This window comes from Strix uralensis, chromosome 14 (genome assembly GCF_047716275.1).
Source record: "Strix uralensis isolate ZFMK-TIS-50842 chromosome 14, bStrUra1, whole genome shotgun sequence".
In the NCBI taxonomy this organism is placed as follows: domain Eukaryota; kingdom Metazoa; phylum Chordata; class Aves; order Strigiformes; family Strigidae; genus Strix; species Strix uralensis.
In genome coordinates, this window is record NC_133985.1 from 7,326,595 (window position 1) to 7,352,281 (window position 25,687).

Genomic DNA, 25,687 nt, shown 5'->3' on the forward strand with positions numbered 1-25,687 from the left:
CAGGGCGTATCTGTAGAGCACTGTGTACTGCCAGCTTCCACGGAAGTCTAAAGTCTAAGGGAAAAAAAGTGTTTCAAACTCTTAAGATGGTAACGTTTGGGAATTCTGATAAATTATCTCCTAGATTAAGAATGGCAATATTAGCTCTTTCAATTGCTTTGGCATCTCTTTTTAGTGTTTGCCACGAAGTTTGGAAATATCTGAAGATTACTCGTGGCAAGCAAAGGTCTGTTCGTACTACTTACCCTGGATTTTGTAGTAGCAATCTCTGCTTTGAGGATCTCTGGATCATACTTGGAACTTGATGATGAGCCAGAGAGCACTAGAACAAATACAACACTCAGTTTAGCAGCTTTGCCTTACTCCCTACTCTTCTAGCAGCCCCACCACAGATCAAGAGCTCCCATCACTCCTGCACACCCAGATCTCCTCACATTGCTGGTGTAGGCCTTTTATCCATTTTTCAGATCTCTCTTCACACCTCAAAGGTAGGGAAAGGCAATAATGCAGTCAAGTGCTCCACAGAAAGTATATACTAAAGAGGCCAGAGCATGTCCTTCATCTCCAAAGTCTTGATTTGTTCCAGGTTAACACATTTAACTCAGACTCTCAAACATGTTCAGTCCATTCAATAGTATCGCCTCCTGCATTTCCAAAGGCATTTCATAGAACTGAAGGGACAGGCACTACATAAAGGTTTACTTTGTATTCTTTTTTAGACTTTCTCACTGAGTAAACAATCGAGTGAATGTTTAGAAACAAAGAAAAGCAAAGAATGAGAAGAAACAGAAAAATGTGATGCAAGCCTTTTCACAGCCTTGAGGACATGACCAATCATACAATGTGTCACACTGGATTAAATCAATGTCCCATTAAGAGCAGAATTCTCTTCTCAGCAGCCGTTAAAACCCTTCTGCTTCAGACGGTACAGAAGCTCCCCAATGTGCAATGTTATTAGAGGTAGCTGTAGGCAAGGGAGATATTTTGATCCTTGCAGCCATCAGTTTATGCACTATAAAACATGGGAAGGCATTTCTAGTTCTATCTGTTTGGTTGTATTTTTAAAGACAGATCACATTACACCACTGTAATTCATGTTCACAGCATTCTTAGTATACTGCTCTGGTACTTAGGTAGAGTGCTCTTAAGAAAAGACCAAAAACTGTACTTCAGACATGATGGATGAGACCCTAGTCAAATAAGAACCCTTCCACTGACAGAAAACTACTTAAACACTTTTTAACATCAGGCACAGGATTAGCCAGTGGAATTCACCATCATAAGACATAACTCAGCAAGATAGAAGCAGGGGGAGGTCAGTCCACTGATGTGGCTAGCAAGAACATAAAAAGTCTGCAATACTAAGGATTATAAAAAAAAATTCTGGAAGACTTGCAGGAAATAAATCCTCCTCTGGACATTTTCCAGCTCCTAACTAGTAACAATAAGGAGGAAATTTGGCTTTCTATAAACATTTCTACATCAACTCTTGAAGCAACAGGTACGGATGTTTCCTGTGTGACAAAGGATATGGAGCACAAACAGTGTTCTTCATACGCAGAGAGATAATCCACCAATGTTACCTTTTACGTGGCATAAAATACAGACCCTTAGCTCCCCGAGACAGTCACTCAACTACCTGGGATGTTAAAGTTTAAAAGGGCCTGGGAATGCTATCTGAGATGAGCCTTCTTACCTTGTTTCTATACTTTGGGCAGGGGAATCAAGGAAAATACCATTTAACTTCTTTTTTTCACATTGAGACAACCATCAGATTTTTTCACATTTGTTGAAGCCCATGCTGAAAATCTGCACGCTGACTCCAGTGACTGACCCAACCGCAATAGTGTTTCATAGCAATTATCCTTTACCTAATAGGTGCTAGGCAGCTATTGCTTTTGAGACAAACTGAGCAAACATGGAGAGTGACGTGGCATAACACATCCCAGTGCTCTATCACAGGAGCAGCTTCAAGCATTTTATTGTCCTAGCAGGTTCATGACTGAGAAAGTCACTGGATAAGAGTACACTAACTACTCACAGCTGGTCTGAGAGCCCAGTTTGTGCTCCCAAACGTCATGCAGCTGCCGATATTCTTGCTGGGCCAATTCAAGCCTCTGCTGTTTCACTTGATAGATCTCCTTCTGTGCAGCAATCGCCTCCTGAGCCAGGACAAGATAGTCCTTCAGCATATGCTCCTGCTCCCGCCGCCATTGCACACGAGGGTCTTCTATCTGTGTAGTTTCTTAGAGACAAAACAGAGGGAGGCAAGATCAATGGAATACAGGTTTGTACCGCTGCCTGGAGAAGCTCCACCATTTACAGCAATATTTTAAAATAGCTCCTTGCTCCACCCCATAATAAAAAAGTAGAATAAGGACATTTTCCTTTTTTCTTAGGAGGTGATCACTGATCCACAATGGACTCCAATGAGCTCTGCCATGCTGAATCACTGTATGGAACGATTCATGACGAAATAATCATGCAACTCCCCACATCCTCTGCTGCTGAAGCCATCCTGGTTCTGCCTCTTAAAACATCCACACAAGCATACGCACACACGAGCTCTAAGACACTGACATTGACTGTTAGATATATCTTTACTGCAACTGTTTTATAACATTACTAATAAAATACCGCTACTATTTCACTGATAATAAAAACTTTCAGAAAACATCATTGCCACATGACTGCATTATACTGGATCTGACAACATGAAAGCAATTACAACTCTACCCGTCCTCTTAGGCTGCCAAGTGGCTTTTATTAAAAAGGGGAAAGAAAATCTTCTCACTCAGATTCCATACGTAAGTGAAAATAAAGACACATTAAACCTCAGAATGTATTCATGAAAGCATCTCAATATATAAACAGCATCTCAGGGAGTAAACGTTTCCTTCACTGAAAGCAGGCACAGCAGTAAATCACTGCAGAATAGAGGAGGCGGAGTTTAAGAAAAATATTTTTTGGTAACATAGGCAACGCAGTCATGAACAGCTACACCACTTCCATCTCTGTTACCCCAACACAACCAACACATTGCTTTTCAGGTTTCTAATCATGAAAAAGGCATAAGGTCACAGACATGCAGCTAGTCCTAATACTAATTAGGCAAATTTATTGTCAGTATTTGTCTTGGTTTTGTGAAGACGTGTCCAAAATATTTTTCATTTCTCTTTCAAGGCTATTATATGTTCTTGTTAGGAACAGGTTCCAATATTCAGTTGACTAAGTGCTCTAAACTGTCTAAACTACCATGCTTGAATAAGGATGCCTAGTTACCACATAATGAATAATTAATAAAAAGGAGCTGCTTGAAACTATCAGTAGGAATCTAATCTGCATATCTTAAGAGCCTCTTTAAATATTTAGTAAGAGCTGCCTCAGTGGAAGGTATGAGCAGCTCTTAAGAGACTCAGGCATAAGACTAACACCACAATGCACTGGATGTAGGGAAGAGAACAGTTTGACAATAATCCTAGGAGTAGAACTAGAAATAAAGGATTTTACCCAAGGGATGGACACTCAACCACTTTCACAAGCTGTCCATGATCATGCTGAGGAGAAAATTAACAGGATACTCCAGCAACAACTGGTTTTAACAGTATCTCAAGACCCAAAAGAACACATGGCATTTCAAGTTACATAGCAAAACTTAAGAGAAACTGCAAAATATGATTAAAAAACCCACTTTTAAGCCACTAATAGTATAGTTTGTAGAAGCATTTCAACAGAAAGTCCTTTATAAGTCCTGCTAGTGGAGGCAATGTTTCAGCTGATGTAATATTAAAGCTAAGCCTGGACCTGAAAAACTGCCCCAAAAAAACTTGAAGAAAAAGCAGCTACTTGTGCCAACTGTAGGTGCTGGTGCTCTCCCAGCCAGCACTATGGTCTCTCTTAGAGGGAGCAAAAGAAACGTCAGGAAGACACAGCAGCATATCAACTGTAAGAGTCTGAAAACCTATGGCTCCTGTCTCTATTCTTGTCCCTAAACCCCATTTTCCAGATAACCATTACGCACACCCAGATGGAGTAACTCCCTTTTCTCCATAGTTGAACCAGAAGGGGAACATCTGCTGCGAGTTACGCAGAGAGCTGCCCCCCATACTCCCAGACATGCAGCTTCCCTGGACCTGACTGCATGAACAAGCACCAGCAACCATGACTTAGGACTCTTAATTTCAAGCTTAATGAGTATTTGGCAAAGTACCCATAACTCTTGAAGTCTAATTCAGGACACTGGCTCATAAGTCTACCTGTAATAACCAGCTTCTTCAAGCTTGGTTATTTCCAGTTTTCCCTTAAACTAGCAGCCCATTCTTCCTATAATCGCAAGAAGGGCGGTGGAAGCTGCTGCAGGGAAATCCCTCCATTATAAGCAACCAGGAGGAAGACTATAAAAATCTACAATGCTGAACACCTCTGTTAAGTGAAACACTGACACTGCCCTGAGCACATAAACCACCCAGCAAAGTGAATGATTGACAGCCAGCTCATGGAGAGGATGGACAATGCATTTACGTACTGAAACTACTTTGTTCCCATTTTTGTAAATATTCACCTCAATCTTTTCAGTAATCACAGCACTAACTGTATCCCCTTGATTGCAGCTTTGAGCTCTGATTTTCAAACATGTAACAACAATCTATGAAAATGTTGGCCAAGGGCTCTCGATCTGCCCCAGCTACTGAGAAATGCAAAATACAGTCAAAAGTCAGATGAAAGGACTACAGAAATGCAGGCTATTACATCATTTGTTGTCTTGTGAATTTTTAATTTAATGTTGAGCTTGTCAGAAATAAATCTGATTGTTTCATGTTTGAAGAATGTAGTCTTACTATGCTTGCATCACCCAGAAAACCATCATCTCTTTGTGCAAATCAAATTCCAAAGAGGTTGTCCCAGAGAAAGACACTCAGGGCTATGCATTAATACTGTATTAGGAATATTCTGGGTACTCAATTCAATTTAATTGTATTTATTTTGCCTCAGAGAGGTTAGAAGTGTTCTCCATCTCACTTTTTTAATGGCTCCTGGCTTTAGATTTAATTTAGGTCTGTCCTTGGGCTTGTTTCTGATAATTAGTCTCAAACACTTCAAGTGTGCAACAAGAACCAACATGCCTCCATCCCCTTCACACCCTCTGATGACAGATCCTTCCTGCACAGGGAATCTGCAAGAGACCTTGGAAAGGAAGGAGGCTTTGGACACTCTCCAGAGGATACTTCAACATAAACCACAAAGGCAAGTCTCTTGATTAGCTGAAGGTAAGTGGATATGGCTTACTTTATCACGATTTGGATTAGAGCTGGCATAAGAAATAGGGTCATGATTTTGTTTCTCTTCTTTTTAACCTTTTAATTGAAATGCTAGGTCAAGTCTTGTAGCCTCTAGCATCCCACAGAAGTGAAACTTTTTAAGAGCAACTGCTATTAAGCAGGTGTCAGCATGGTTTGAAGCGTTTTCTGCACACCCTTGAAGCCTGGGGTGCTTCTGAGTGGCACAGAGCAGGGGTAACAGCCCACACAGGGCTCACACCTGCAACCAGATCTTTGTGCATTCACCCTGGGGCCAACTCAAATGTACAACTAAGATCATGTTTGGTTTGTCCCACCTACACGCTGCAGTTTCTGCTACCTGAAACACTCAGGAGGTGCGACAAGCTTCCATGTCCCACAGCAGGCTTTAGATCAAGGTTATCTTCCTGTACCTGAACTGCCCACCTCCAGGACCGCAGCTAACCATCCTTCTTTAGGCAAATGACAGCAGAGTAAGTTAATGCCCCAGTTTTGGCTAGGATAGGCCACGGTGACAAGAAGCACTCAGCTTCCTCCAGCGTGGATACGAGAGGAAGACAAATGAAAAGATAAAAATACATCTCAAATTGAAGAGAAAGTTCAGAGGGGACAAGGAGAGGATTCTCAGAAGCAGCCTCTCATTTTACTTGAGCCAAGTTTTTCCTGTGGTTGGAGGTGACTGTGATGTTCACTTCAGAAGGTGGGCTAAATAATATTTCTTTTGGAGAGAATGCCAGCTCCCACAGCACCTGCAGACCCTTACGTCTACTGCAACATGACACTGCCTGACAAACCAGAAGAGGGAATTGATCCAAGGCGAAAAACCACCAAGCCCCACAAATGTTTCACTAGGAAGGGACAGGGAACACGCAGCTTCCACAAAAGCACTGCACAGGTAAAACTGAATTGTCAGGAACCTCTTAATCCAACAGTGCTGCTTAACACAGCAAAGCCCTTCAGAGGCACTGGAGGGTGGCATGCCCCTGTCTCTGGGCCTAGAGCACCCTGGTAGGCACCTCCCACATCCCAGCACCTGATACAGCAAACCTTCAACCACCAGAGAAGGGAAGAGAAGTCTAACCATATTTTTGACTCCTCTGGAGGACTTGCCCAGGCTCTTCTCCCTTCCTGCCTGCACAGAGTCATGAAAACATTAAATCATTGAGAAGAAGGTGAAAAGCAGCTTAACAAGACTTCGAAACTCATCTCTTGCTTCTTTTATAAGTGTGGTCAGCACAGGAATAACTCAGACCCAAGTGAGATTGGAAAAAGCATTAAGATTCAGACTGTCTTTAAAAAGCAACCTCATCACTAACTCTCCAGAGTGTTTTCTTGTGGAAGTGAAATGGACACAAGACATGGTCTAACACACCTACAGGAGACACCAATTTGTGTCTTCTCAAGCAAAGTTTGTCCAGTCCACTCCCCTGCAGGTCTCCCTTGTGTGATCCTGTACACTTGTCTATCTTTTCCTCCCCACTATCCTTTCCTGTAAAAAGAAAAATCAACATCCCCTGCCTCACAGAAAAATAATTAGGATAAAGCCATTTAAAGATATGTAAATACTGTGATATTGGGATGACATAAGCTCTAGATAAAAATATTTGTGACACCTTCACATCTGAAGACATTTCATCTTTGTATTGCAGAGGGCAGTTAGTGCTTTTTGAGAACAGGATTTTTTCATTCTGCATTTTTAATACCCAAGAGAAGTTGCTAAAACCTGGAAGGTGCAGTCTCAGGCCAGGTGAAAACGGGCTTTGCTGAAAAAGAAACAGGTGTGAAGATAGCCAAGAAAAAACAAAACAACCAGACTTCCACAGTTTTATTTTAAAAAAAAAATCTTGTAACTTGCTGAAAAAAATTGCTGAAATTCTCAGTTGAAGTCCTAGAAGCAGATTTAAAAAAAAAAAAAAAACACAACACACCACCACAACTTCAAGGCACTTTTGTCTTTTAAAAGTTTTTCTCTTTGCATGAGTTACAAGCACCCCCGAAAGGGCCTGGGCATGGTTCTGCTGTGAACTTCTGGGCTGCAATTGGAGCTGTTCTGTAAAGAGAACCAAAGTCACTGGTTTATTTTGTTTATTACTTTTCAGGAGATTTGTTCTAGCACAACCCAATACACATTTCCTAACAATGTCTGCAATAATATATCAAATTCTGTACCTTCCTATAATTCAAGTGAGCTTATGAAGCTTAACATTTCTGTCTAGCAAGCAATCTAACAAAGACAGTAAGGCCACAAGCCTGAACTTAACTCTTCCAACTTGCACACCTCTCAGGAGATGGATATCCTAAGCCTACTTGAGAGTTTCCTCCGCAGTAAAGGCAGTGCAAACTCCTGCAGCAAAGGGAGCTCATGCAGTCATTCCGTTTACCCCTGCCAGGGAAATTAACACAAGACCTTTGCACTGTTTCTGATGGTCTTGCCACAAGGACAAATTCCAGGCTAAGAACAAACTCCAGATCATTGTGACCTCGTCGGACTCCTCAGTAGAGCCAAATCTTACAGAGGTGTGTCCATAGTATTAGCTTGAACGTGACTGTTGATTTGAAGACTGCAAACCAAAAGCTCTCAAATTCCTGTTTTAGAGATCGAAGTAACTTGTACGATGGAGAAGGACAGGATCCGATTTCACGAGCTGCAGACCTCATCTACTCTAAAACATGCCGTTAGCAATTTTGTGGTTTTGTGTTCAGTATATTTTAACACAGGCACAAAATAATCACTCTTCAAAAATACAATAATATGTCACTTACTGGTGTTGTGGTCTATGTAATAAACTCCAACCTGAGGGTCATAAGCTTCTTCCCATCCTAATGGCAATTCATCACTAATGCAGTCTGCAAAGGTTAGTGGTTTAGTATACCTGAAATACAAAATAATATTTAGGATGAATAAAAGAACACTCCCATATGTCTATTCCAAACAACTGACCAGAAAACAAGTACCACAAGGGCTTCAGTACAGAAAACAAAGAAAGCTGAAAACTGTTCTAAAGCTTTTGTTCTTATCACATAATACTCCACAAACTCTTCCCTTTCTTCATCTGAAGTTACAGCAAGATGAATTCATTCTGACAAAGCTCCCGAGCCTTGCCCGGCTCAGCCAGCACTCGCTCGACAAAAGCACATTAAGAACTTTGCCAGAAACAATCCTCGTCTCTCAAGTGAAAGAACAAGACTGTTTGCAGGCAAGTCCTGTATCAAAAATATGTAGACAAGAAGGAGCAAGATGAGAAATGCAATTTGCATAGCATGAATAATTAAGACTGCACAATCAATAGCAAGTGCTGAGGACTGTGGGACCACTTGTCATGCAACTCCACTCATTTGCATTGCAATATGTTCTGTTTCATTAATGACAAACTAGATTAGTTTCTCAGTATCACAAAAATGTGTAACCCACTCTGTCCAGCTGAGGAAGTATTTCCATAATATTGCTCTGAGGAGTTTTTCTATTAGAGACCCCCATCCAGCAACAGTCTGAAGGCTTGTATGGCTAAAAACAAAGCTTAGAGTACCCACTCCTTGAGTCACCCCACAGATTTTAGTCACTGGAATCATGCCCCTTCCCTCCCTTTGACTCTGAGCTAACAACGTTCAGCTTGCACCAACAAAACTACAAACCAAACATATCACTGCAGGGAGGCACAAGCCAGGAGGAATTAAGCTTGCAGGTATCTCTCAAATCCAGTTGCCAAAAGCACAATATGCCACAGATCCATCACACAACCCCAATGAACCACATGTGGCATACCTGGAAGGAGAGCCATGACTTCATGTTGGAGCCAACGAGTCTGACTGGCCAGAAGAGCCCTTTGGGCAGAAAGCACAGGAGACACCGTAAAACACCACAACCCCTCTCCAGCAGTTACGCTGCACATGCTAACAGCACCTGGGTCAAAAAGCAGCCATGGAGCTGTACCAAACCCTGCCACACATAAGTGGCATTCCACAGGAAGATAAGGTGGTTAAGAGAGCAAAGTTTCCAACCCACTGTAAGAGACTGAACAGTTTTGCAGAAAGTCTCTCATATCCATAGGTAACTCAGCACGGCTGGCAGCTAGATAAAGAGTTTCAAGTTTTGAGTGCACTTGAGCATACTACCTCTGGAGGCACTGAGCAACCAACTGGGAGCCCCATATTAAAATCTTACAGTCACTTATCAGTGTAAAGGGGAATTTTAGAAAAAAACCTTCGAAAAAGTTCAACATAAAATCAACATTTAATGACTAACACAATTCCCCCCCCAAACCATGACCTGGAAGTCTGGCACACAGTAAGAACAAGGTGTGAACATTTCTGTAAAAGCTATGTAAGCCACCAAGATGTCTGTCTTACCTACTGTTACATTTCACTTTCAATACATTGCCTTTGCTATCTGAAGCAGTGCTTGAATCACTATTTTCTCAGAAAATTTCAATTTAACTTAAAGCTCTGCAGTGCAAAAAAGAACTCAGAGCTTCACAACATGGAACTGTGAAACTTACTCAAAGTTTCACTGAAAGGTTTATTTTTACTGCTCTTAATATAGACTGTGTACCAAAAGCATGTTTGTATGGAAAATAGAGATCACCTGAAAATAAAATAGAAACTCAATACTTCTGATTGTTATCCCTGTGTATAAGCTGTTTCCTCAGCCCGAGTACCCAAATGTGCTACTCTGAGTTGACCAAGTCAAGAGGCACAAGGGTAAAAATGTGCACACTGCCAACCTGCCCCAGGATGTGGCACACCAAGGGCCTCGCTGTTCTCCTGGCACTCTGACACTAGGGTGGGTGCTCCTGTGGGTGCCTTCTCCTGCAAGCCCAGAAAAACAAATGCAAAAAAACCCTCAGTGTCTTCAGAATGGTCATGCATTTGCAAAAAAACCAAACCAAAAGACAACCACAAGAACTGGTTTCCACTTATCTCCTTGCGACTTCAGAATCAAGCTGATTTTTAAAAGCTGTCTAAGGGCTGGTCTCAACTTCACACACATCAGGAAAACCAGCATGATGATACTTCAGCCTAACTGCTGAGGACTTGTGTTGAGGACTTGTGTTGTAGTAATTATTTGATTGCCTTGATAAGCGTGACATTGTTCTTCCATGGCCCAACACTTTATAAAAAAAAAATTCAGTGAAAAGTTTTCACCTGTAGTCCATAATAAAGCTTAGATTTAATGCTTATTACAGTTTATCCGGAACAAGGGAAAGGAAGAAAAGTTAGTATTTATTTATTTGTAAAAATGTATTTATAGTCAGCAGGGGTAAGGTGTGCCATCTAGGCCATGCAAAGTCCCAGTGGTCTTTTGCAGTGCATCATTTGATGAGTAACACTCAAAATATTGCTATGAATTGATTTTGTGGTTACTGTTTTGCTACTTCTATAGAGAGCTTTGTAGGAAGTGGTGTAATTTCATCCTGGGTTTGCAGTCTAACCTTGCACACCAGCTTCCATTCAGCCCTACAGATAGATTAAACCAGAAACCATGCATTTCCCATGTCCCAGATACAGTGCTCAATATTTCTGGCAAGTGATCCAAGCAAACATCCCTCAACATGGAGCAGTAATTAAGCGCATACTTAAAGTATACTAGGTGAGGGTGTGCTGCAGGTATAAAACATACCTCAATAGCTTAATTTGTATGACACACTGAGTGGAGTTTTCTGCAGCAGAATTCTGCTCAAGAATCACATATAAGATTAAAATCAAACTTTTATTTTTTAAAAACAGAATTGAGTTGCACTATCAGCCCCAGGACTTGGGACTACTTTCATCACAGAACGGCACTGTAGTGCCAACTTTGATGCTCCAAAGTTTAATACCAAACTCATAAAGCTCCTGCTCAGCTTTTGTCCAGTCCTATTTTGCCAGAAGCAGCTGAATTCCTTCTACTTGTGCTCTGGAACTATCAGACTCGATAGAAAGCCAGGACCAAGCAACTGAAGGATGCTTATTTCTATTTTCCATATGAAGTGCAATGCATGAACTACATCCAGCCAGTTCTTTCAGTTGGAGTTTTGGAAAAAAGGGAGAAAAAGTAAGGCAGGACCAGTCTGCTATAGCAATGACATAAGCCAACTGGAAACTTGCCAGTTACCAGGGCTCAGAAACAGATAATAATTTCACCTTAGAGATTCATATTTTCAGTATCTCTCACAAGGAGCACCCACCACCAAGTATGGACTAGTGCTGTTCTCCCTGGCAAACTGCAAGCTTGCAACTCTCCTATTTATACAGAAGAGTAAGTATTCATTAAAGGAGAAATCTGTCATTCAACTAGCAAACAGAAGAGTAATTAGTTTTAGAATTAAGAGAGTAATTCCATTTATTACAGACAACATATGTCATACAGCTATTTCCCCAAATAACTGCAGCTTCATAACCAAATTACTTACTCTTCTAAACTCCTTTCCCTTGCTGTTGTGGGAAAAGCTGGCACAAATCAAAGCAGCAGTGCTACAATTACTGATGAAAGACATGCAATATGTTGTGTAGCCAGACTATGAATAAAGCATAAAAAGAAAAAGAAGATTATTTCCTTGTTTTAAGATATGATTTTAAGGATTGTGATGAAGATCAAAATAAACCAGCTTTCCAGAAGGGTCCAAAATCAAGCATCTCCCTAATCACACTCAAAACATAGCATGACTGATTAAATGAGCAAAAGGTAAAGTTTCTTTCTTGCAGCAAAACATGATTCAATCAGTTTATTATTTGTGCATAAAACAGGACTGTTTCTGCATTTGGAAAGTTAAAGCTAGGGCACATCTGCAAAACTATTTCTTTTGAAACATCTCCTTTGCAATTCACAAAGCTTCCTAGCAGCCTTGGAACAGTCTCATCAACTCAGTCAAACCACATTATCATATAATAAGTCCTCTCTGTAGCTAGACTCAAACCAGCAATCTAGAAAAATGGATCCCTTTCACCGACTATGCTTATAACTAAGGAAGAAAACCTACAAAATGGTTTATGCATTCCTTACCCTCCTCCATTAGGAAAACCTCCAGATATGTTCATCCAGTGTTCAAAAGAAAGCAATGTACCCAAAAAGTTCAGAAAATCCTGACTTTGACTTATGATCTCCAGTCGCAAAGAGGGAACCAAGGAAAAATCTTAAAGTCTGTAGGTATAGCATTTTTTGTTAAACCCAAACTGGCCTAGTTAAAAGAAATGACACTTTCAGACACGAGTTTGTCTGCATCTTCCAACCATGCTCGCTTTACTCTAATGCCCTTTAGAGCATCAGTTAGACCAGAACTACTCCTGAAGCTCCTCATCTGCTTCTAGACTGGAGGCCAAATTTGGTGTAGAGTTCCTACAAGAGAAACCAGCCTGAGCTAGAGAAGGTATCTGTAAATCATAGCCTAACTCTGGCCTTCTAGCACACCAAAAAGTAACTCACATGTTCACCTCATATCAACTCGCCTGTATCTCATGTTCATCCTACTTGTGACTGCCCTCTCCCATTAGACCCACTAATCAGTGTCATTTTTAGGAATATTTAGTATTTTGAAAAAGACACATCAACGCAGATTTACCAAGTTCCATCATAGTTTCTTAGTTTTCAATATGTTATTTTTTCATCTAATTTCATTCAAGAAATTCAAATTTACTTGAGCAAGTGCAATTACTCATTAGGACACCTGGAAACCAGGTACCCTCAGCAACCACCACACACAGCAAGTCAAGAACACCATTTCAGAAAATAATCCTGATAACAGAGGTAAAAGATAACAGCATCACCCAACTTCCTAACCTGAGTAGTACCTTACAGTCTTCAGGCAGAGGCAGGCTGAGGGGAAAGCCATTGCCCACCCACTGGCCAGTGAACATACCAAGACGCTTCCATCTTTGTGAAACGTCTGTCCCCAATAGCTCAAGTATTTGTACAGTGAAGGATGTTCAAATCCTGCTCCCACAGTAGGAAATAGAAAGTTAGTTTCCTAGCTTTAGTTCAAGTCACATAATTTTTAAATGAGAAGGGTTTCTATATTTCTTATTTCTGATCTATCACCTTTAGCTTCTTTCCCAGATAAAACTAGAAGCCAATGTTATCATGTGCAAACACTATTAAATGGAAACTTGCTCATCTCAGATTCAGAAAGCCTTTCTATAGTCTTTAACTCCACTGTTGTCAATCAAAAACCTCATTACACAGGAAACTGAAGGCAAATAATCCTTGTATAACAAGTTTTTGATTGACATAAGGTTTGTTAAACATGGCTGTAAGATCAGAGGTTCCTGACGGGAAGAGGAGATGGGTGAACAGTGCCACTTACAAATCTGGAGTTAATATTACAAGGGTAAGAGAAATCAATTCTGAACTTCTTAAAACAGGAAATATTATTTTTGTAATTATTGGACTTCAGTGCCAATTGGTGGCCTATCTAGCAAACCCCCACAGAGCTTTTTAGTTAGGCTCATGGCTGTGAGTACATATGTGCATGTATGTATATGCACAAGACAGCAAACGGCGTGCTTGGGTCACCAAGACATTAAGCATTTATAAATCAACAGTGGATTGCCAAGCTTCTATGCTGTATGTAAACCCACTTAATCCCTATGTTTGCAGGGTTCCTCAAACCCCCATAACACAGCAAAGCCACTGAAACAGTAGAGCCTTATTTCAATCAGTTCAGTACAGATCACATGGCCTTATACAAAATCTTTCATGACACTATATGGGTGAAACTACAGACCAGGGGATTTCCTACAGGTCACTGTACCGACAGCAGTGGCTCACTGCATAAGGACTACAAAGGTATCACCTGGATCATGCAGGACCTTTGTGTCAGCCTCTCTTACAGCTACAGCATTAGGCACCAAAACCTAACAGCTCTGTTCATTTCTCCCTGTCCCTCCTGCACTCAAGGGTACACAGCAAGTGTGTGAGGCATAGCGGTTTCATGGGTAAGTCAAGCTAGATAAAATTATGAGTTCTGGCAGATACTTCCACTCATACCACTTCTCTTATAAAAGCAAATAGTTTTTTAACCCACCATTTTGTGGGAGAAGCTTGGAGGAAGGTTTTATTTTCAGTGGCTTCTACTTTTTTTTTTTTTTTTTTTTTAAACACACAGCATTTCTTCATTTCTCATTTGAATGAAATTCACCGCTCATTATGTGCCAGGATTGGTTACACAGACCAGGATAGCAAAAGGGCTAAAAGCACCTCGATTCCAGCTGTGACACTGGAGTAGCTGTACACAAGGTCCCCGTGGGTCTGAGTTTTGAGGAACCTGTTAATGGGTAGAGCTCTTACTGCAACTCAGAAGGCTGCTGCAAGAATCACTGCCAGGAGGCTCGACACGATGACATACAAGCTTCTTTGTTTTTAATGAGGTCATCCCATTCTCAAGACAGACAATGATTATTTTTAAATTTCAGCATAGAAAAACCTATCACTTTGCAGACAAATTTTCTAGGACTACAGCAATCTCCTCCTCACAAAAGCTTTTAAAAATAGACTCCTACACATTTATTACTCAACTTGGTGATCCAGCCCTCAAACACACCAGGGCTATTCGTCACTATAGTAACTGTTTTCCCTGGGAGCATCTTCTCTCACTGCAGGGAGAATTGCCTTTGGAGGCTGGAGGTGTGGCAGTAAAGAGGCCCTGCTTTACCATCTTGCTGGCAAAGTTTTCCTTGCGCCGTCACCACACACCTGGGCACGATGAAACACTCCCTTGGATTCCCACTCCAACTGCAATTTAGGGAAAAGGCGATGAGAACAGCTCATCCCTAACAGCCAGTATCCTCAGCAGTGACACAACAGGCAGCTCTGGGCCAAACAGCACCCTCCATTGCACCAAAACCTCAGCAATTGCAGTGGGTTTAGAAGGGGAGACCTCCAAACCAAGGGGAGCAGAGAGGAGTAATTCAGGACCACCACAGGCAGATAAGAACTATGAATGGGAAAGTGCTTTCCAGGTAACAAAGAGAAGACTTCAAGAAGTGATCACAAATTTGACAAGCTTCTTAACTATGTTCCAAGGAGTCTGATAAGAGATCAAATATGAGACTTCAAAGTTTTGGAAGCCAGACATTATTTCAAGACCCACACAAAGGCACAGTCACTCTAAACTTCTAGTTACCCCAAACAGATGTCACTTCAATGACTGTCAGTGTGTACAGCATTGCAGCCTGCTCCTGGTCTTGCTGTGATAAAGGATAACTAGGAACAGAACTACACCCCTTACAGTAAAAATGGGGTCAAGTCTGAGAAAAACAGCTTATTTACAGTTGTTGCTGTAAACCAAACAAATTTGCTTAAACTATAATGTAAACATCATCAATAACAATGCCTTAAAAAAACAACACAACATCTCAAGTAACTCAAGACTGTAGAGCTGTTTTCTTTTCAGAAGTGGTTTCCTTCGTTGCCATGGTTATTGAGCATCATCTCAGTCTCCCAAAGATCTTTCATCTTGCATCTCCTCTGGCCCCTGATGCTCCATGCACTGGACCACATCTGGGATAGCAAGCCCAAAATCTATCCTCAGAGCTTATTTTCCAAGCTATTATAATTTTAAACAGTTTTATTTCCACTGAAGAACTCAGTGATGTCCTCTACTGCTTTTTGGCCAGGACATGAGAATAACCCCTGCGCCTCATTCAGGTGATCTTGAGTTGCCTGTACTTTGCCAGTTTAGACCCTTTACTTCTTTTGCATGAGTGGGTAACATCCACATTCTCCTTTTTCTACAGAAATTAGTCACAGGCTGCCCAAGTAGATTCTACACAAAGCAGACCAGAAGACACCAAAGACATGTGAAGTCAGGCAATAGACTGTATTTCAAGCATTCCAAACACAAATACATTTACACCTTTAATAGTAACACATTTCTACTACTGAAACAGATTCACAGAAGCATTGAGCTATATAATACACAATTTACCATGCCACCAGCCACAGCCTAGTTACGTATCAATCTAAGTCAGCTGCTTGCTTGTTCTATCCACTTCTGAAAAGGCTTGCATGTTTACAAGCTCTACTTTGCACACAGTGACAGTGTTTGCCCATTCATTTCTTTTCAGTACAGATCATTTACCCCTGGAAGCAAAGAACTACCAAGTTATTTGTGAGGTGAAGACTATCAAAAACCACTTACAGATTTTAGATCATTCCCAGAGATTAACAAACTGGTTCTGCTAGCAGGAGAGAGGCAGGAGGTCAGTCATACCTTCTTAATCACTCAAATGCAAAATTCCTGGGATAGTTCAAGGTTAAGAAGTCAGGAAATGGGAGTTGAGGCTTCTCACAACATTAACTTGCCTGCCAACCTGTATATCCTGCATGCTTTCCTGAACTGATTAAGCAGAAAAGATATTAAAAAGGTACAGCTTGATGAGAACAGTGCAACACTACTAAACTAAAAGCATGCAAGAGTTGGAATTTAACTGTGCAAGTAATTAAAATGTCTTCAGTTTTAAATAGTTGAGGTTGTTTTTTAAGTTTGCCTTCAGTTCTAGGATGAGAAGCAGCCTTGCCACCTGCACAGCCTGAATAGATTAACTAAAACCAAGTAAGCTCTCTCTCCACTCGGAGGTTTGACTGTTCTCAAAGAAGGGGACTGACTGGTCACTTCACAGTAAGGGGAAAATTGTTTACCAAACATCCAGACAGAGTAGTTAGACTAGTTTCTTGACATATTTGGGAGATTATGAACTGGAAGGCTTGTCTCTGTTCTTACAGCCTGCACTCCTACTTCTCTGAAAGGCTGCCTGTAGTGTGGGTGGCAGCAGTTTACATTGGCAAGATGCCTCAAGATAAAGAGGTGTATAGGACAGACTCCCCCGGCTCAGCACAGCTCCTATAGCAGGGAACCAATAGCTACTGCCAGAAAAATATAAATACTTGAGATTTTGGCAATGAGCTAAGTATTGAACAAGTGCTGTACCTCGGAGTTCAGGATGGACGGCAGCATGCAGAGACAGGCAGTGACAGCAGAGTAAGCACTGGGCTGACCGTTTGGATGTCTCTGAAGAGGAACAGATTTGTCATTCATCCCACAATCGGACTTCATTAGGCACTGAATTTTCACTTCCTGTATGCTGATTAAAACCCTTAATTCTTTGAGAAGCAATGCATGTTGCTATATTTCTTACCAGCACGTTCTATCTCTACTGTGAAAAAGAGCAGTATGACAGCAAATACCTCCTGCAACACTACCAGCTCCTGTGGCCTTTATTCACACGGCATTTGAAGTGGGAAAACAGACAGCTCGAGGATGGCATCGCTGGACTCTACCCAATGTAGAAACCAAGCATTGCTAGTATGGGAGCTTATTTAGAAAGGGGCAAGGGAAGCACAGGAGGCTGGTTTTACGTGCACATAGCTTGCATGCTGCTCTCTGGTTCACCTCCTACTAGCACTGTGCTAATTGCTAACTCCATACAGTAGCTTTAGCAGGACTGTCTGCTTGCTATTTCTGCATTATAAATGTTCATATCGAGTTATATAGCTATTTGATGTTCCCAATCCCAAACAGCAACATTAGCAGGCTCTTTGTTCTGCATCACTTGCAGAACATAGTCTAGGCAAGCAGCAGAGCATCACCACAGCCTCTTCCGCTCTCTTCTCCAAGACAGATCGACTGCAGCCACTTAGCTGTTATGCAATGCCTAGATCAGTTCTGGAAACATTACTTCACTGCTCTCTGATCTGACAGCAGCCTGTCAACTTGGAAATCTTGTCCAGGTCCAGATAGAGCTGAATCCAGCTACACATAGGAAGCTACCAAGTCAAGCGAACCCCAAAGAGGCCCAAGTGCAGTCATAGGAGGACACGGGCCCCTTCAATGCCACTGTAAACTCAGCAGTACCAGGTATGAACAGGAATATTTCTATCTGCCTGTAAGAATCAGAGGAGATGCCTGGTCAAGATCATCTTGGAGCAGAAGAAAAAAATCCTTCTAGTTGCAAAGCAACTGTGCATTAAGGATACAGAACACATACTTAAGCATAAGTACTGCTCTGCAAACTGTAATCCATGCCATATCCTTTAAGAGGGGCAAACCAAAACTATTTCAACAGACTCAGCCTTGCAGGTTAGCACTGAAGATAGCCTGTGGAAATGAAGGCACGGCACCTCACCCCTCCAAAGAGGAGAAAGCCCAGGTTACACTGCACTCAGCTCATGGATGCAGCGACTGCTGAAGCAGCTGGAATTCACAATATCAGATTTACTATCTACTACTGGTGCTATTAGTGTTGATGCAATGCCTTCTCAGTTCCTGAAGAGTCATACTGTATAAAAATAAACAGAAATGTCAAAACAAGAACAGATGTCTAGAACAACCTTGGGAGAGTAAAGCTTTAGGAGATGTAAAGAGTTAGAAGCATAAGATAAGAGTAGAAAGCTAATAGGTTTAGTACCTTTTTCATCCAAAGTGACAAAGCCTTGATTTACTATGTAGTTAAGCCACAAAAAAATTATTCGAAACTGTGTTTATAGACAGAACTGTACAAAGCACAAAACTTCAGTACTTCACACACTCCAAGGGAGTCAATACAAATCAACAACTACTGAAGTATGCTCGCTCATTTGAGGACAGCAGAAATGAGATTTGCATCATCAAGTGAGTTTAATTGATTTACTCTTACAAACATAATTTATTTTGCATGATCCACTATCAATATATTTTGCCAACAGATTAAAATTGTGTTCACATGGAAATTATAACGCCCTTTGCTCTTTGCATTCCCCTTCCTCACCTATCCTGCACAGCTTAAAGCCCACTTGCAGTCCTTCTGCTGGCTCCAAAGGGGCACAAGCAGCCTGCTGAAGATCTGCAGACCCAGCACTCAGCTCAGGAAGAAAGAAAATAGTCCATCTGCAGAGAGGCACAGGCCCAAGACTCAGGGACCACAGCTCAGATCAAACTGGGAGGACTATGGTTTTGGTACTGTCTACTTTCAAGATGCTGGAACAGTGCCACTAAGGTGAAAGCCTTCTTCATCAGGTTCAGGACAAACACACATTTCATCCCAGGCAAAGCCAAACACATCAGCACCATGGTATCTTGAAACTGGGATACTGTCCACAGCAGCTCTTGTAATTCCCAGCTGCCAGGTCCGGGGCGGTGAGCGAGATCCCCGTGCACAGGAGTCTCCACAGCTGGAGCGTGTGTGACACCAGGAGAGCTGCCCACTCCCGCCCGAAACACAGACAACCATCTCCTCCAGGGACACCGTGCTCGTGGGGGACCCTTTCCCCCTTCTTTGCAAAGAACTTACACAGTCACAAGAAAAATAAATGAGTTTTCCTAAAGAACTCTAGATTGGTGCATGAGATTGAGAAAGGGGACAGTCACTCTTGAATTCAACACAAGTTTCGTTACACTGAGCTGCCCTGTCTCCTGACCAGGAGGAGCATTTTAGTCTTACTCAAAATTTCTAAAATTTGAGACAAATCCCAGAAGCAACATGTCAATCTTCAGAATTCAAGGAAAAACTCCTTATGAAAAATTCATTTCCCAAGACTGTTTACAACTCAAATATTATTGCAGGGAGTATTATCTGAGGATCTCTATGAACATAAGCTTATGGATGCAATCAGTATCAATTGCTCAAAGAGGATGCAAGTAGAAGGGCTCAGCAGTTAAGTACAAGCAATAAACGATATCCTGATCACAAATTATAACTGGTTGCCAAAAAAGCAAGGTGGTATCTTTAAACGTGTGTGCGCATGTGTGTGAAAGTGTCATCTTTTACCATGGGGTAACTGACAGTTATTTTGCCGTAAAGGCCTTGTGGAGAAGAGACTGCTGTATGTTTTAGCCTGAGGCAGTTAACCAAGTTTCTACCCAACGCAGCACATCATAATTTTTTAAGTGTCCAATAGACCTTTACAGAGGTACCAGGTATCAAAAGCTTTAGTTATTCCTCAGTTCAAAATCCACAGCATTTCTTTCCACTAAGCAAAGACTCAGCATAGGTACTACTTCATCACTGCTGCTCACACTCCTTGCTGTAGATATGTCAGAGACACACCTTACCTAGTCTTACTATTAATATTTAGGTACTATTTTACTTTAGTGTGTAAGAAAGGAGTACAGGAACCTCATTCCAAAGGAACAGTCTTCCTCTTTCTAATATACTCTGGTGAAGGTGACTAAAACCACCTTAGACAGTTTGTTTCTTTTTGATATTGCTCTATTCCTACTTCTCCCATCCCCACTTCTTCCTCATACAACAGATGTGAAAAACTCATCTGGACCTTGAAAGATTATCAGCTCCTGACAGTCAACTACTCTAAATCCCTTTGGAAGCAATAAAACATACTTTGAAATATTTCTCGTAAGACAAATTTTCTAGGCAAAAGAAATCAATTGTTAATGGTCTTAGCATATTATCTTTGGTGTGCTAAAGCCTCTCACTTACCAAAATCATTCTTCTCCACAGTCAGTCTCTTGCTCTTCCAGAGAGTCAACTCTGCTAGCAATGCCTCCGAAGTTTGGGAAAAAATAGCAACCTTATTCCACATTTTAAAAAAAGGCCAGATTTAGAGCACTCCCTCTCAGGAAAGAGCAAAAGATTGCAACTGTTTATAAAACAAAATAAAATCAGAGTAGCCCCTGAAGAGTAAATTCTGGTTTTGGTGATGATACAAGAACCTTGCTGGCATTGATGTGATCGTACAGGAAGGTTTCACCTCAACAGTACTGGCCATTCACCACTGGAAGACACAGAGCTAATGAGGACATACAGGACTTCCTACACCCTTGCTAAGTGACTGAGATTCAGGTCCTTGGGAGAAGACAACCAGCATTCTGCTAAGTCAAGCTGAGAGCTGGTGGTCCTGCAGACAATTCACTCCTCAGAAACCCAGGTCACAAACTCTGCACTGGAAAGATGTAGGTTGCTCGGCATTCAATGATCCACTCCCCTCAATTTATATTGGAACTGAATTCAAGCTCCTGGCTCATAAGACAGCAGAGACACCAGCTTCAGTATCACCATACTAACTGCTCCACGTTAAGAAGCAACAGAGGTGAATCTCAACAGAACAGGTTGCATTTCACACCAGCCTGACAAGATGAATAACTTCAAATGCAAAAACAAAGATGCTACATTCATCTTAAGTATCATGGCAAACAAAAGCTGGGGTTATGGTGTCAAGCTCGGATCAACAAAGAGGCTGGCTAGCAAGTGCACCAGTTTTGAGAGCAATGGTGTGTTCATGCCATCCCGTGCTTTGCCCTGGAACAGGCTGTGGACACACAGCATATTCTCTGTAACCCAACTAGATATAGCACATGCCAGCCTACCAATCCTGACAACTCTACCACTCAATAGGACAAAATACTACTTCCATGAGAGCAGAGGCGACGGCAAGACTACTCACTGCACTCCTCAGCAAGTTGACTCGGCTCATTCAACTGGGAGACAAGTCTTCACATATAAGAGCAAATGGACTGTCCCAGCCAGCAGGAGCGAGCCAAGCTCAGTCTCCATGAGCAGAGGCCATACCATTTCCACAGTAGCTAAAACCAGACTTCCCAAGATCATTAGCACACATCCAAATTCCTAGCACACATCCAGATCCTCCAAAACTGAAAAGGGTCTGAATTTGATAAGCGAGGCAAGATTTTTGCCCAAATGCTCTAAGCTAAGCATTTAGAAAGGAATTACCTAAAAGACACTGGCAAACACCTGAATTCCTCTATCAAAAAACACACAGGACACAAGAGTAAGTTCATCTAGCCATGGAGAAAGAGGGTTTTTATTCTATCTTTGTCAAGACAAAAAAAACCCTACAAATTTTAAGTATCTGCTCCCAAAGTTGCAGCACAGTCTCAGCAATAAAAGTGCCACAGTCACAGTCAAGCTGTAATGATACTTAAGATTTCTTCAGCAATGCAGCATTTATCATTTTGCAGCACATATTCACAGTCATAGTAGTAAGTGTTGATTTCTTTTTTGCACTACAAGGGTTGCTTTTTCTGTGCTGTGACACTTTCCTGGGACATGCTTCAGGATTAAATGCACCCAAAAAGCATTTAAAAAAAGGATTGATTTCTAGGCAATGCAGTTTCTTAACCTGAATCAGCATGTGACTGCACAAGGACACGTGCTAGTACAGAGGAGGAAGGGAGAACTGTGTCAGATCTACAGCACAAAAACATCAGCAGCTGAGCCAGACTAATGGTTTGCTGCTTCCATAAAACACATCTCTCCCCCTTCCACCCTACGCACCCTTTCTTTGCTCCTCTTCCCAGTCCAGCAGCGCTGCTCTCCCCTATCATACCCTCCGAGCCCTCCCAGAACCTGCTTCCATTCAGTAACACAACAGAAGAGTACCCAGACTTTTCTGCGGAGTGAATTTACAGCTGGGTTAGTGGGACTCAGCAGTCAATAGCATGCCAGCAACAGAGGAGTGTCAGGAACAGAAGCAGTGCTGGGGAAAATCGCACCACCCCCCTCGTTGGTTGTGATGAGCTGTCTGGCTGCTCACCAGATTCCTGGGCACCAAACTCGTAGATGAGCTTCATCTGCCATGGAATCGTAATTAAAACTGGTCCTCTCGAGTGGCCCATCTTCTCCAGCTGCCAGGCTTTGCCTTGCTACTGCCTTCAGAGTCGTAACTACTTATAAATGAAGTGCATAGAAACAGTCAACTTTAGAAGCTGGTCCCTTAGATTTACACACACCCTCAGATCACGCCAGCCCTGCCAGGGGACCGACAGATGCCCTGCTGCCGACTGCGGGAAGCAATCTCCTGAAGACCTGACAAGGAGCTGTTTGTTGGAGCTCTGTGCAGCCACAGCGCTCGCTCTCAGCCCGGCCAGGCAGCACACTGTGCGCAGCACGGCCAGCGGAGGAATGCGCTCGCTGACTGCACCTTTTCATCTCGATAAGGATTTTCAAGGTCATGTTCGCTTCCCTGTTGGCTCCTCCCCAGCTCCACTGAAATCCCAAGCACGCAGCCCTGGGCCCTGGTGCACATTCCCACCCTCTGCGTCTCCTGGACACCGGCACAACCTGTCGCATTCCTCTGCAGCAGCAAACCCCAGCCGTCCTGCTTGCTCGCAGCCAGCTCCCTGAGGTTCGCAACATCTCTCTCCCAAGAGCAAACAGGCACAGCACTGCAGTGGCACCTGCTTCACCAGCAGGCCCAGCAGTTCCCGTGCTGCAGGGTCAGGATAACGCTGCAGTGAGGCACGTGACCAGCAGGATTAACATTTCTGAATTAAATATTTCATATAAAAACATGTTGCAGCCTGGGCCAAAGCCTAATCAAACTCACAGCCCAAGAGGAGGGCTCTAGTCGTACTTTATGTTGTGCACGCTAAAGCACATGGCTACATGACCCGGTGAGCCTGTCTTTAAGGGTGCTGTGTGGAGGCTGCCTTTGGGGACAGCCCGTCGCCCTGTCTCCACACCCCAGAGCAGCCAGCCAAACCTGCCCAGCTTGGCGGCCAAGGGGAAGAGCAGCCTGCCAGCCCAGGGCTCAGGGGAAAGGCAGTGGTGATGGTGCTGGGCCTGGGAAGGCCCTCTCCTGCGGGCACAGGGAATGCAGCCCCCTCTCCTCCGCCCAGCAGTCATCGCCGCATGGATACAAGAAGCTTAAGGACCCACATACACTCCCTACACCACGTAAGATTTCTAGATAACTACTGAAGAATCATACATGCTGCCTGCTTACAAAGCCAGCTAATTATACAATCTGTTAAGCATGTATGCACACACAACAGTGCTTTGAGTCATTAGAGGACGGGATTTATACTTCACTGCACGCATCTTGCTCTTTGTGAGTGCGTGCCTGGATACAGCCAAAATGAACACAAGTATCTGGAATGTCTGCAGCTCGCTGGCCAGCACATCTGAATACAAAGCTGAGCCCTGCGAGAGTCTGACTGGCTGCGTGTGACCCCCAGTTGCACATACTGCTCCCCCAGCGATGTTTAAAATCCTTATTCCCTTTTTACCATGCTGAGCATCTGAAAGCAGACTACGACATAATGTTTAAGCCATATTCTGAAGCTGTAAGAGTGATGTTAGCAAGGAAAAAGCAGCAGTGCAGGTGATGGGTTGTGAAGACAAAGAGCTCAACATCGGAGCCAGCAGCTCTGCCTGCCATAATGCGGCTGTCCCAGGTTTAATCCCAGCAGAAGGGCCCTGGCACTCCGGCGGGCAGGGACCTCGGTTCCTATGGCAGCAACCACTCCTCGAGGGCCAAGCCCACGCCAGATGGAGATCCCTGTCCTAGGTGTTTGCCAGACAGATAATGCCCTGGCACGTCAGAGATGCCGTCTCTTCCCTTCCGTCATTTTATCTTCATTTACTAGTGCCTGATTCTGCTCCAACTGAATTCAGGCAGGTTGACTGCAACACGACAGCTGTCTCCAGAGCAGCCCAGGCGTGGGCCCAGCAGCGCGGGTCCGCAGCGCAGGCCGGGGTCCCCTCGCAGCAGCGGCTGGCAAGGTGAACGGCAAGTGGCACTGCACAAAGCCACGGGGCTGCAGGCAGAGAGGATCTACCTGTGCTCAGCACTTCGGTTAGCTTCTCCTTTTATTCCTGTACTCATTAACAAAGCATTTGGGTGCTTTTCATGTAAAAATTGAGAGCAATAGCTATGGTTTTTCATGGATTATATGATGTTTCTTGCATTTCTGATTTTTAAAAGAATTTCTTCTGCTGAAGATTTCACTTCAGCTTCCCAGGTCTCCAAATATCCAACATTACCTGCAGGTGAGCTCTACCCCGCCTAATTCAACTGGCTTCATCCCCATAACATGGCTCCATCCTACGGAAAGACCTGTCCTAAGGAATCGTATACCCATACCTTATGCTATACTTTCAAAGTCATGTACTCCACCCCAGATTTTCAGTTTTTACCTTCTATGCATTGCCATTTAGCCTGATTACTTAACATGAACGCCAAAATAGAAGGATTTAAAGCATTTGGTGCATAAGGCACAAAATATTATTTAGGGGCTTTGTAACAAGTCAAGCCAAACCACCTCCATTGCATACGTTTATCTTCTCTGCAAGTCAGGGGATGCAGCAGGCACCAACTCTGTAAGAGTTTCGGGTTTGTCTTCGAAAAATGTGAGTTAGTCAAAATAAGCTCATAAAATCTAGTAGAGACCACAAAAACCTAACAAGGCACAGTAGGAAATCACATCTTCCTTTATGCCATATCAAGTCCCAGCACCTGCTTCTCTGTAACAGGGTATTTTCTCCCAGTTTTCAACACAGAGGATGTAACAAGGAAAAGCAGATGGTACAGATACCCCTATGCTCTCCTCACAAAATAAGCCCATTTGTAAGGCAACCTAGCAAACAAGTCACAGGATCTGCAGGTGCTTTAAGGCACAAGACATTTCACTCCTGAGATTTTCTTGTGGGGCATGAAATGCCCTGGGTCACCAGGGACATCAGCC

General features: G+C 42.8%; 1 protein-coding gene across 2 annotated transcripts in view; it reads right to left on the reverse strand.

The window, feature by feature from the left end:
• The window catches only part of WWC1 (WW and C2 domain containing 1), a 73,593-nt gene that overhangs the window by 31,082 nt on the left and 16,824 nt on the right, over positions 1-25,687 (reverse strand). The window contains exons 1-4 of one of the 2 annotated variants that reach the window (XM_074883705.1): positions 22,756-22,828; positions 8,061-8,170; positions 2,042-2,245; positions 246-322 (exon numbers count right to left, since the gene is read on the reverse strand). In XM_074883705.1, coding sequence (XP_074739806.1) covers positions 246-322; positions 2,042-2,245; positions 8,061-8,170; positions 22,756-22,799 — 435 coding nt within the window. In that variant the 5' untranslated portion in view covers positions 22,800-22,828. Of the gene's footprint in view, positions 1-245; positions 323-2,041; positions 2,246-8,060; positions 8,171-22,755; positions 22,829-25,687 lie in introns of those variants that run through there. The other variant, XM_074883704.1, reaches the window with a different exon arrangement.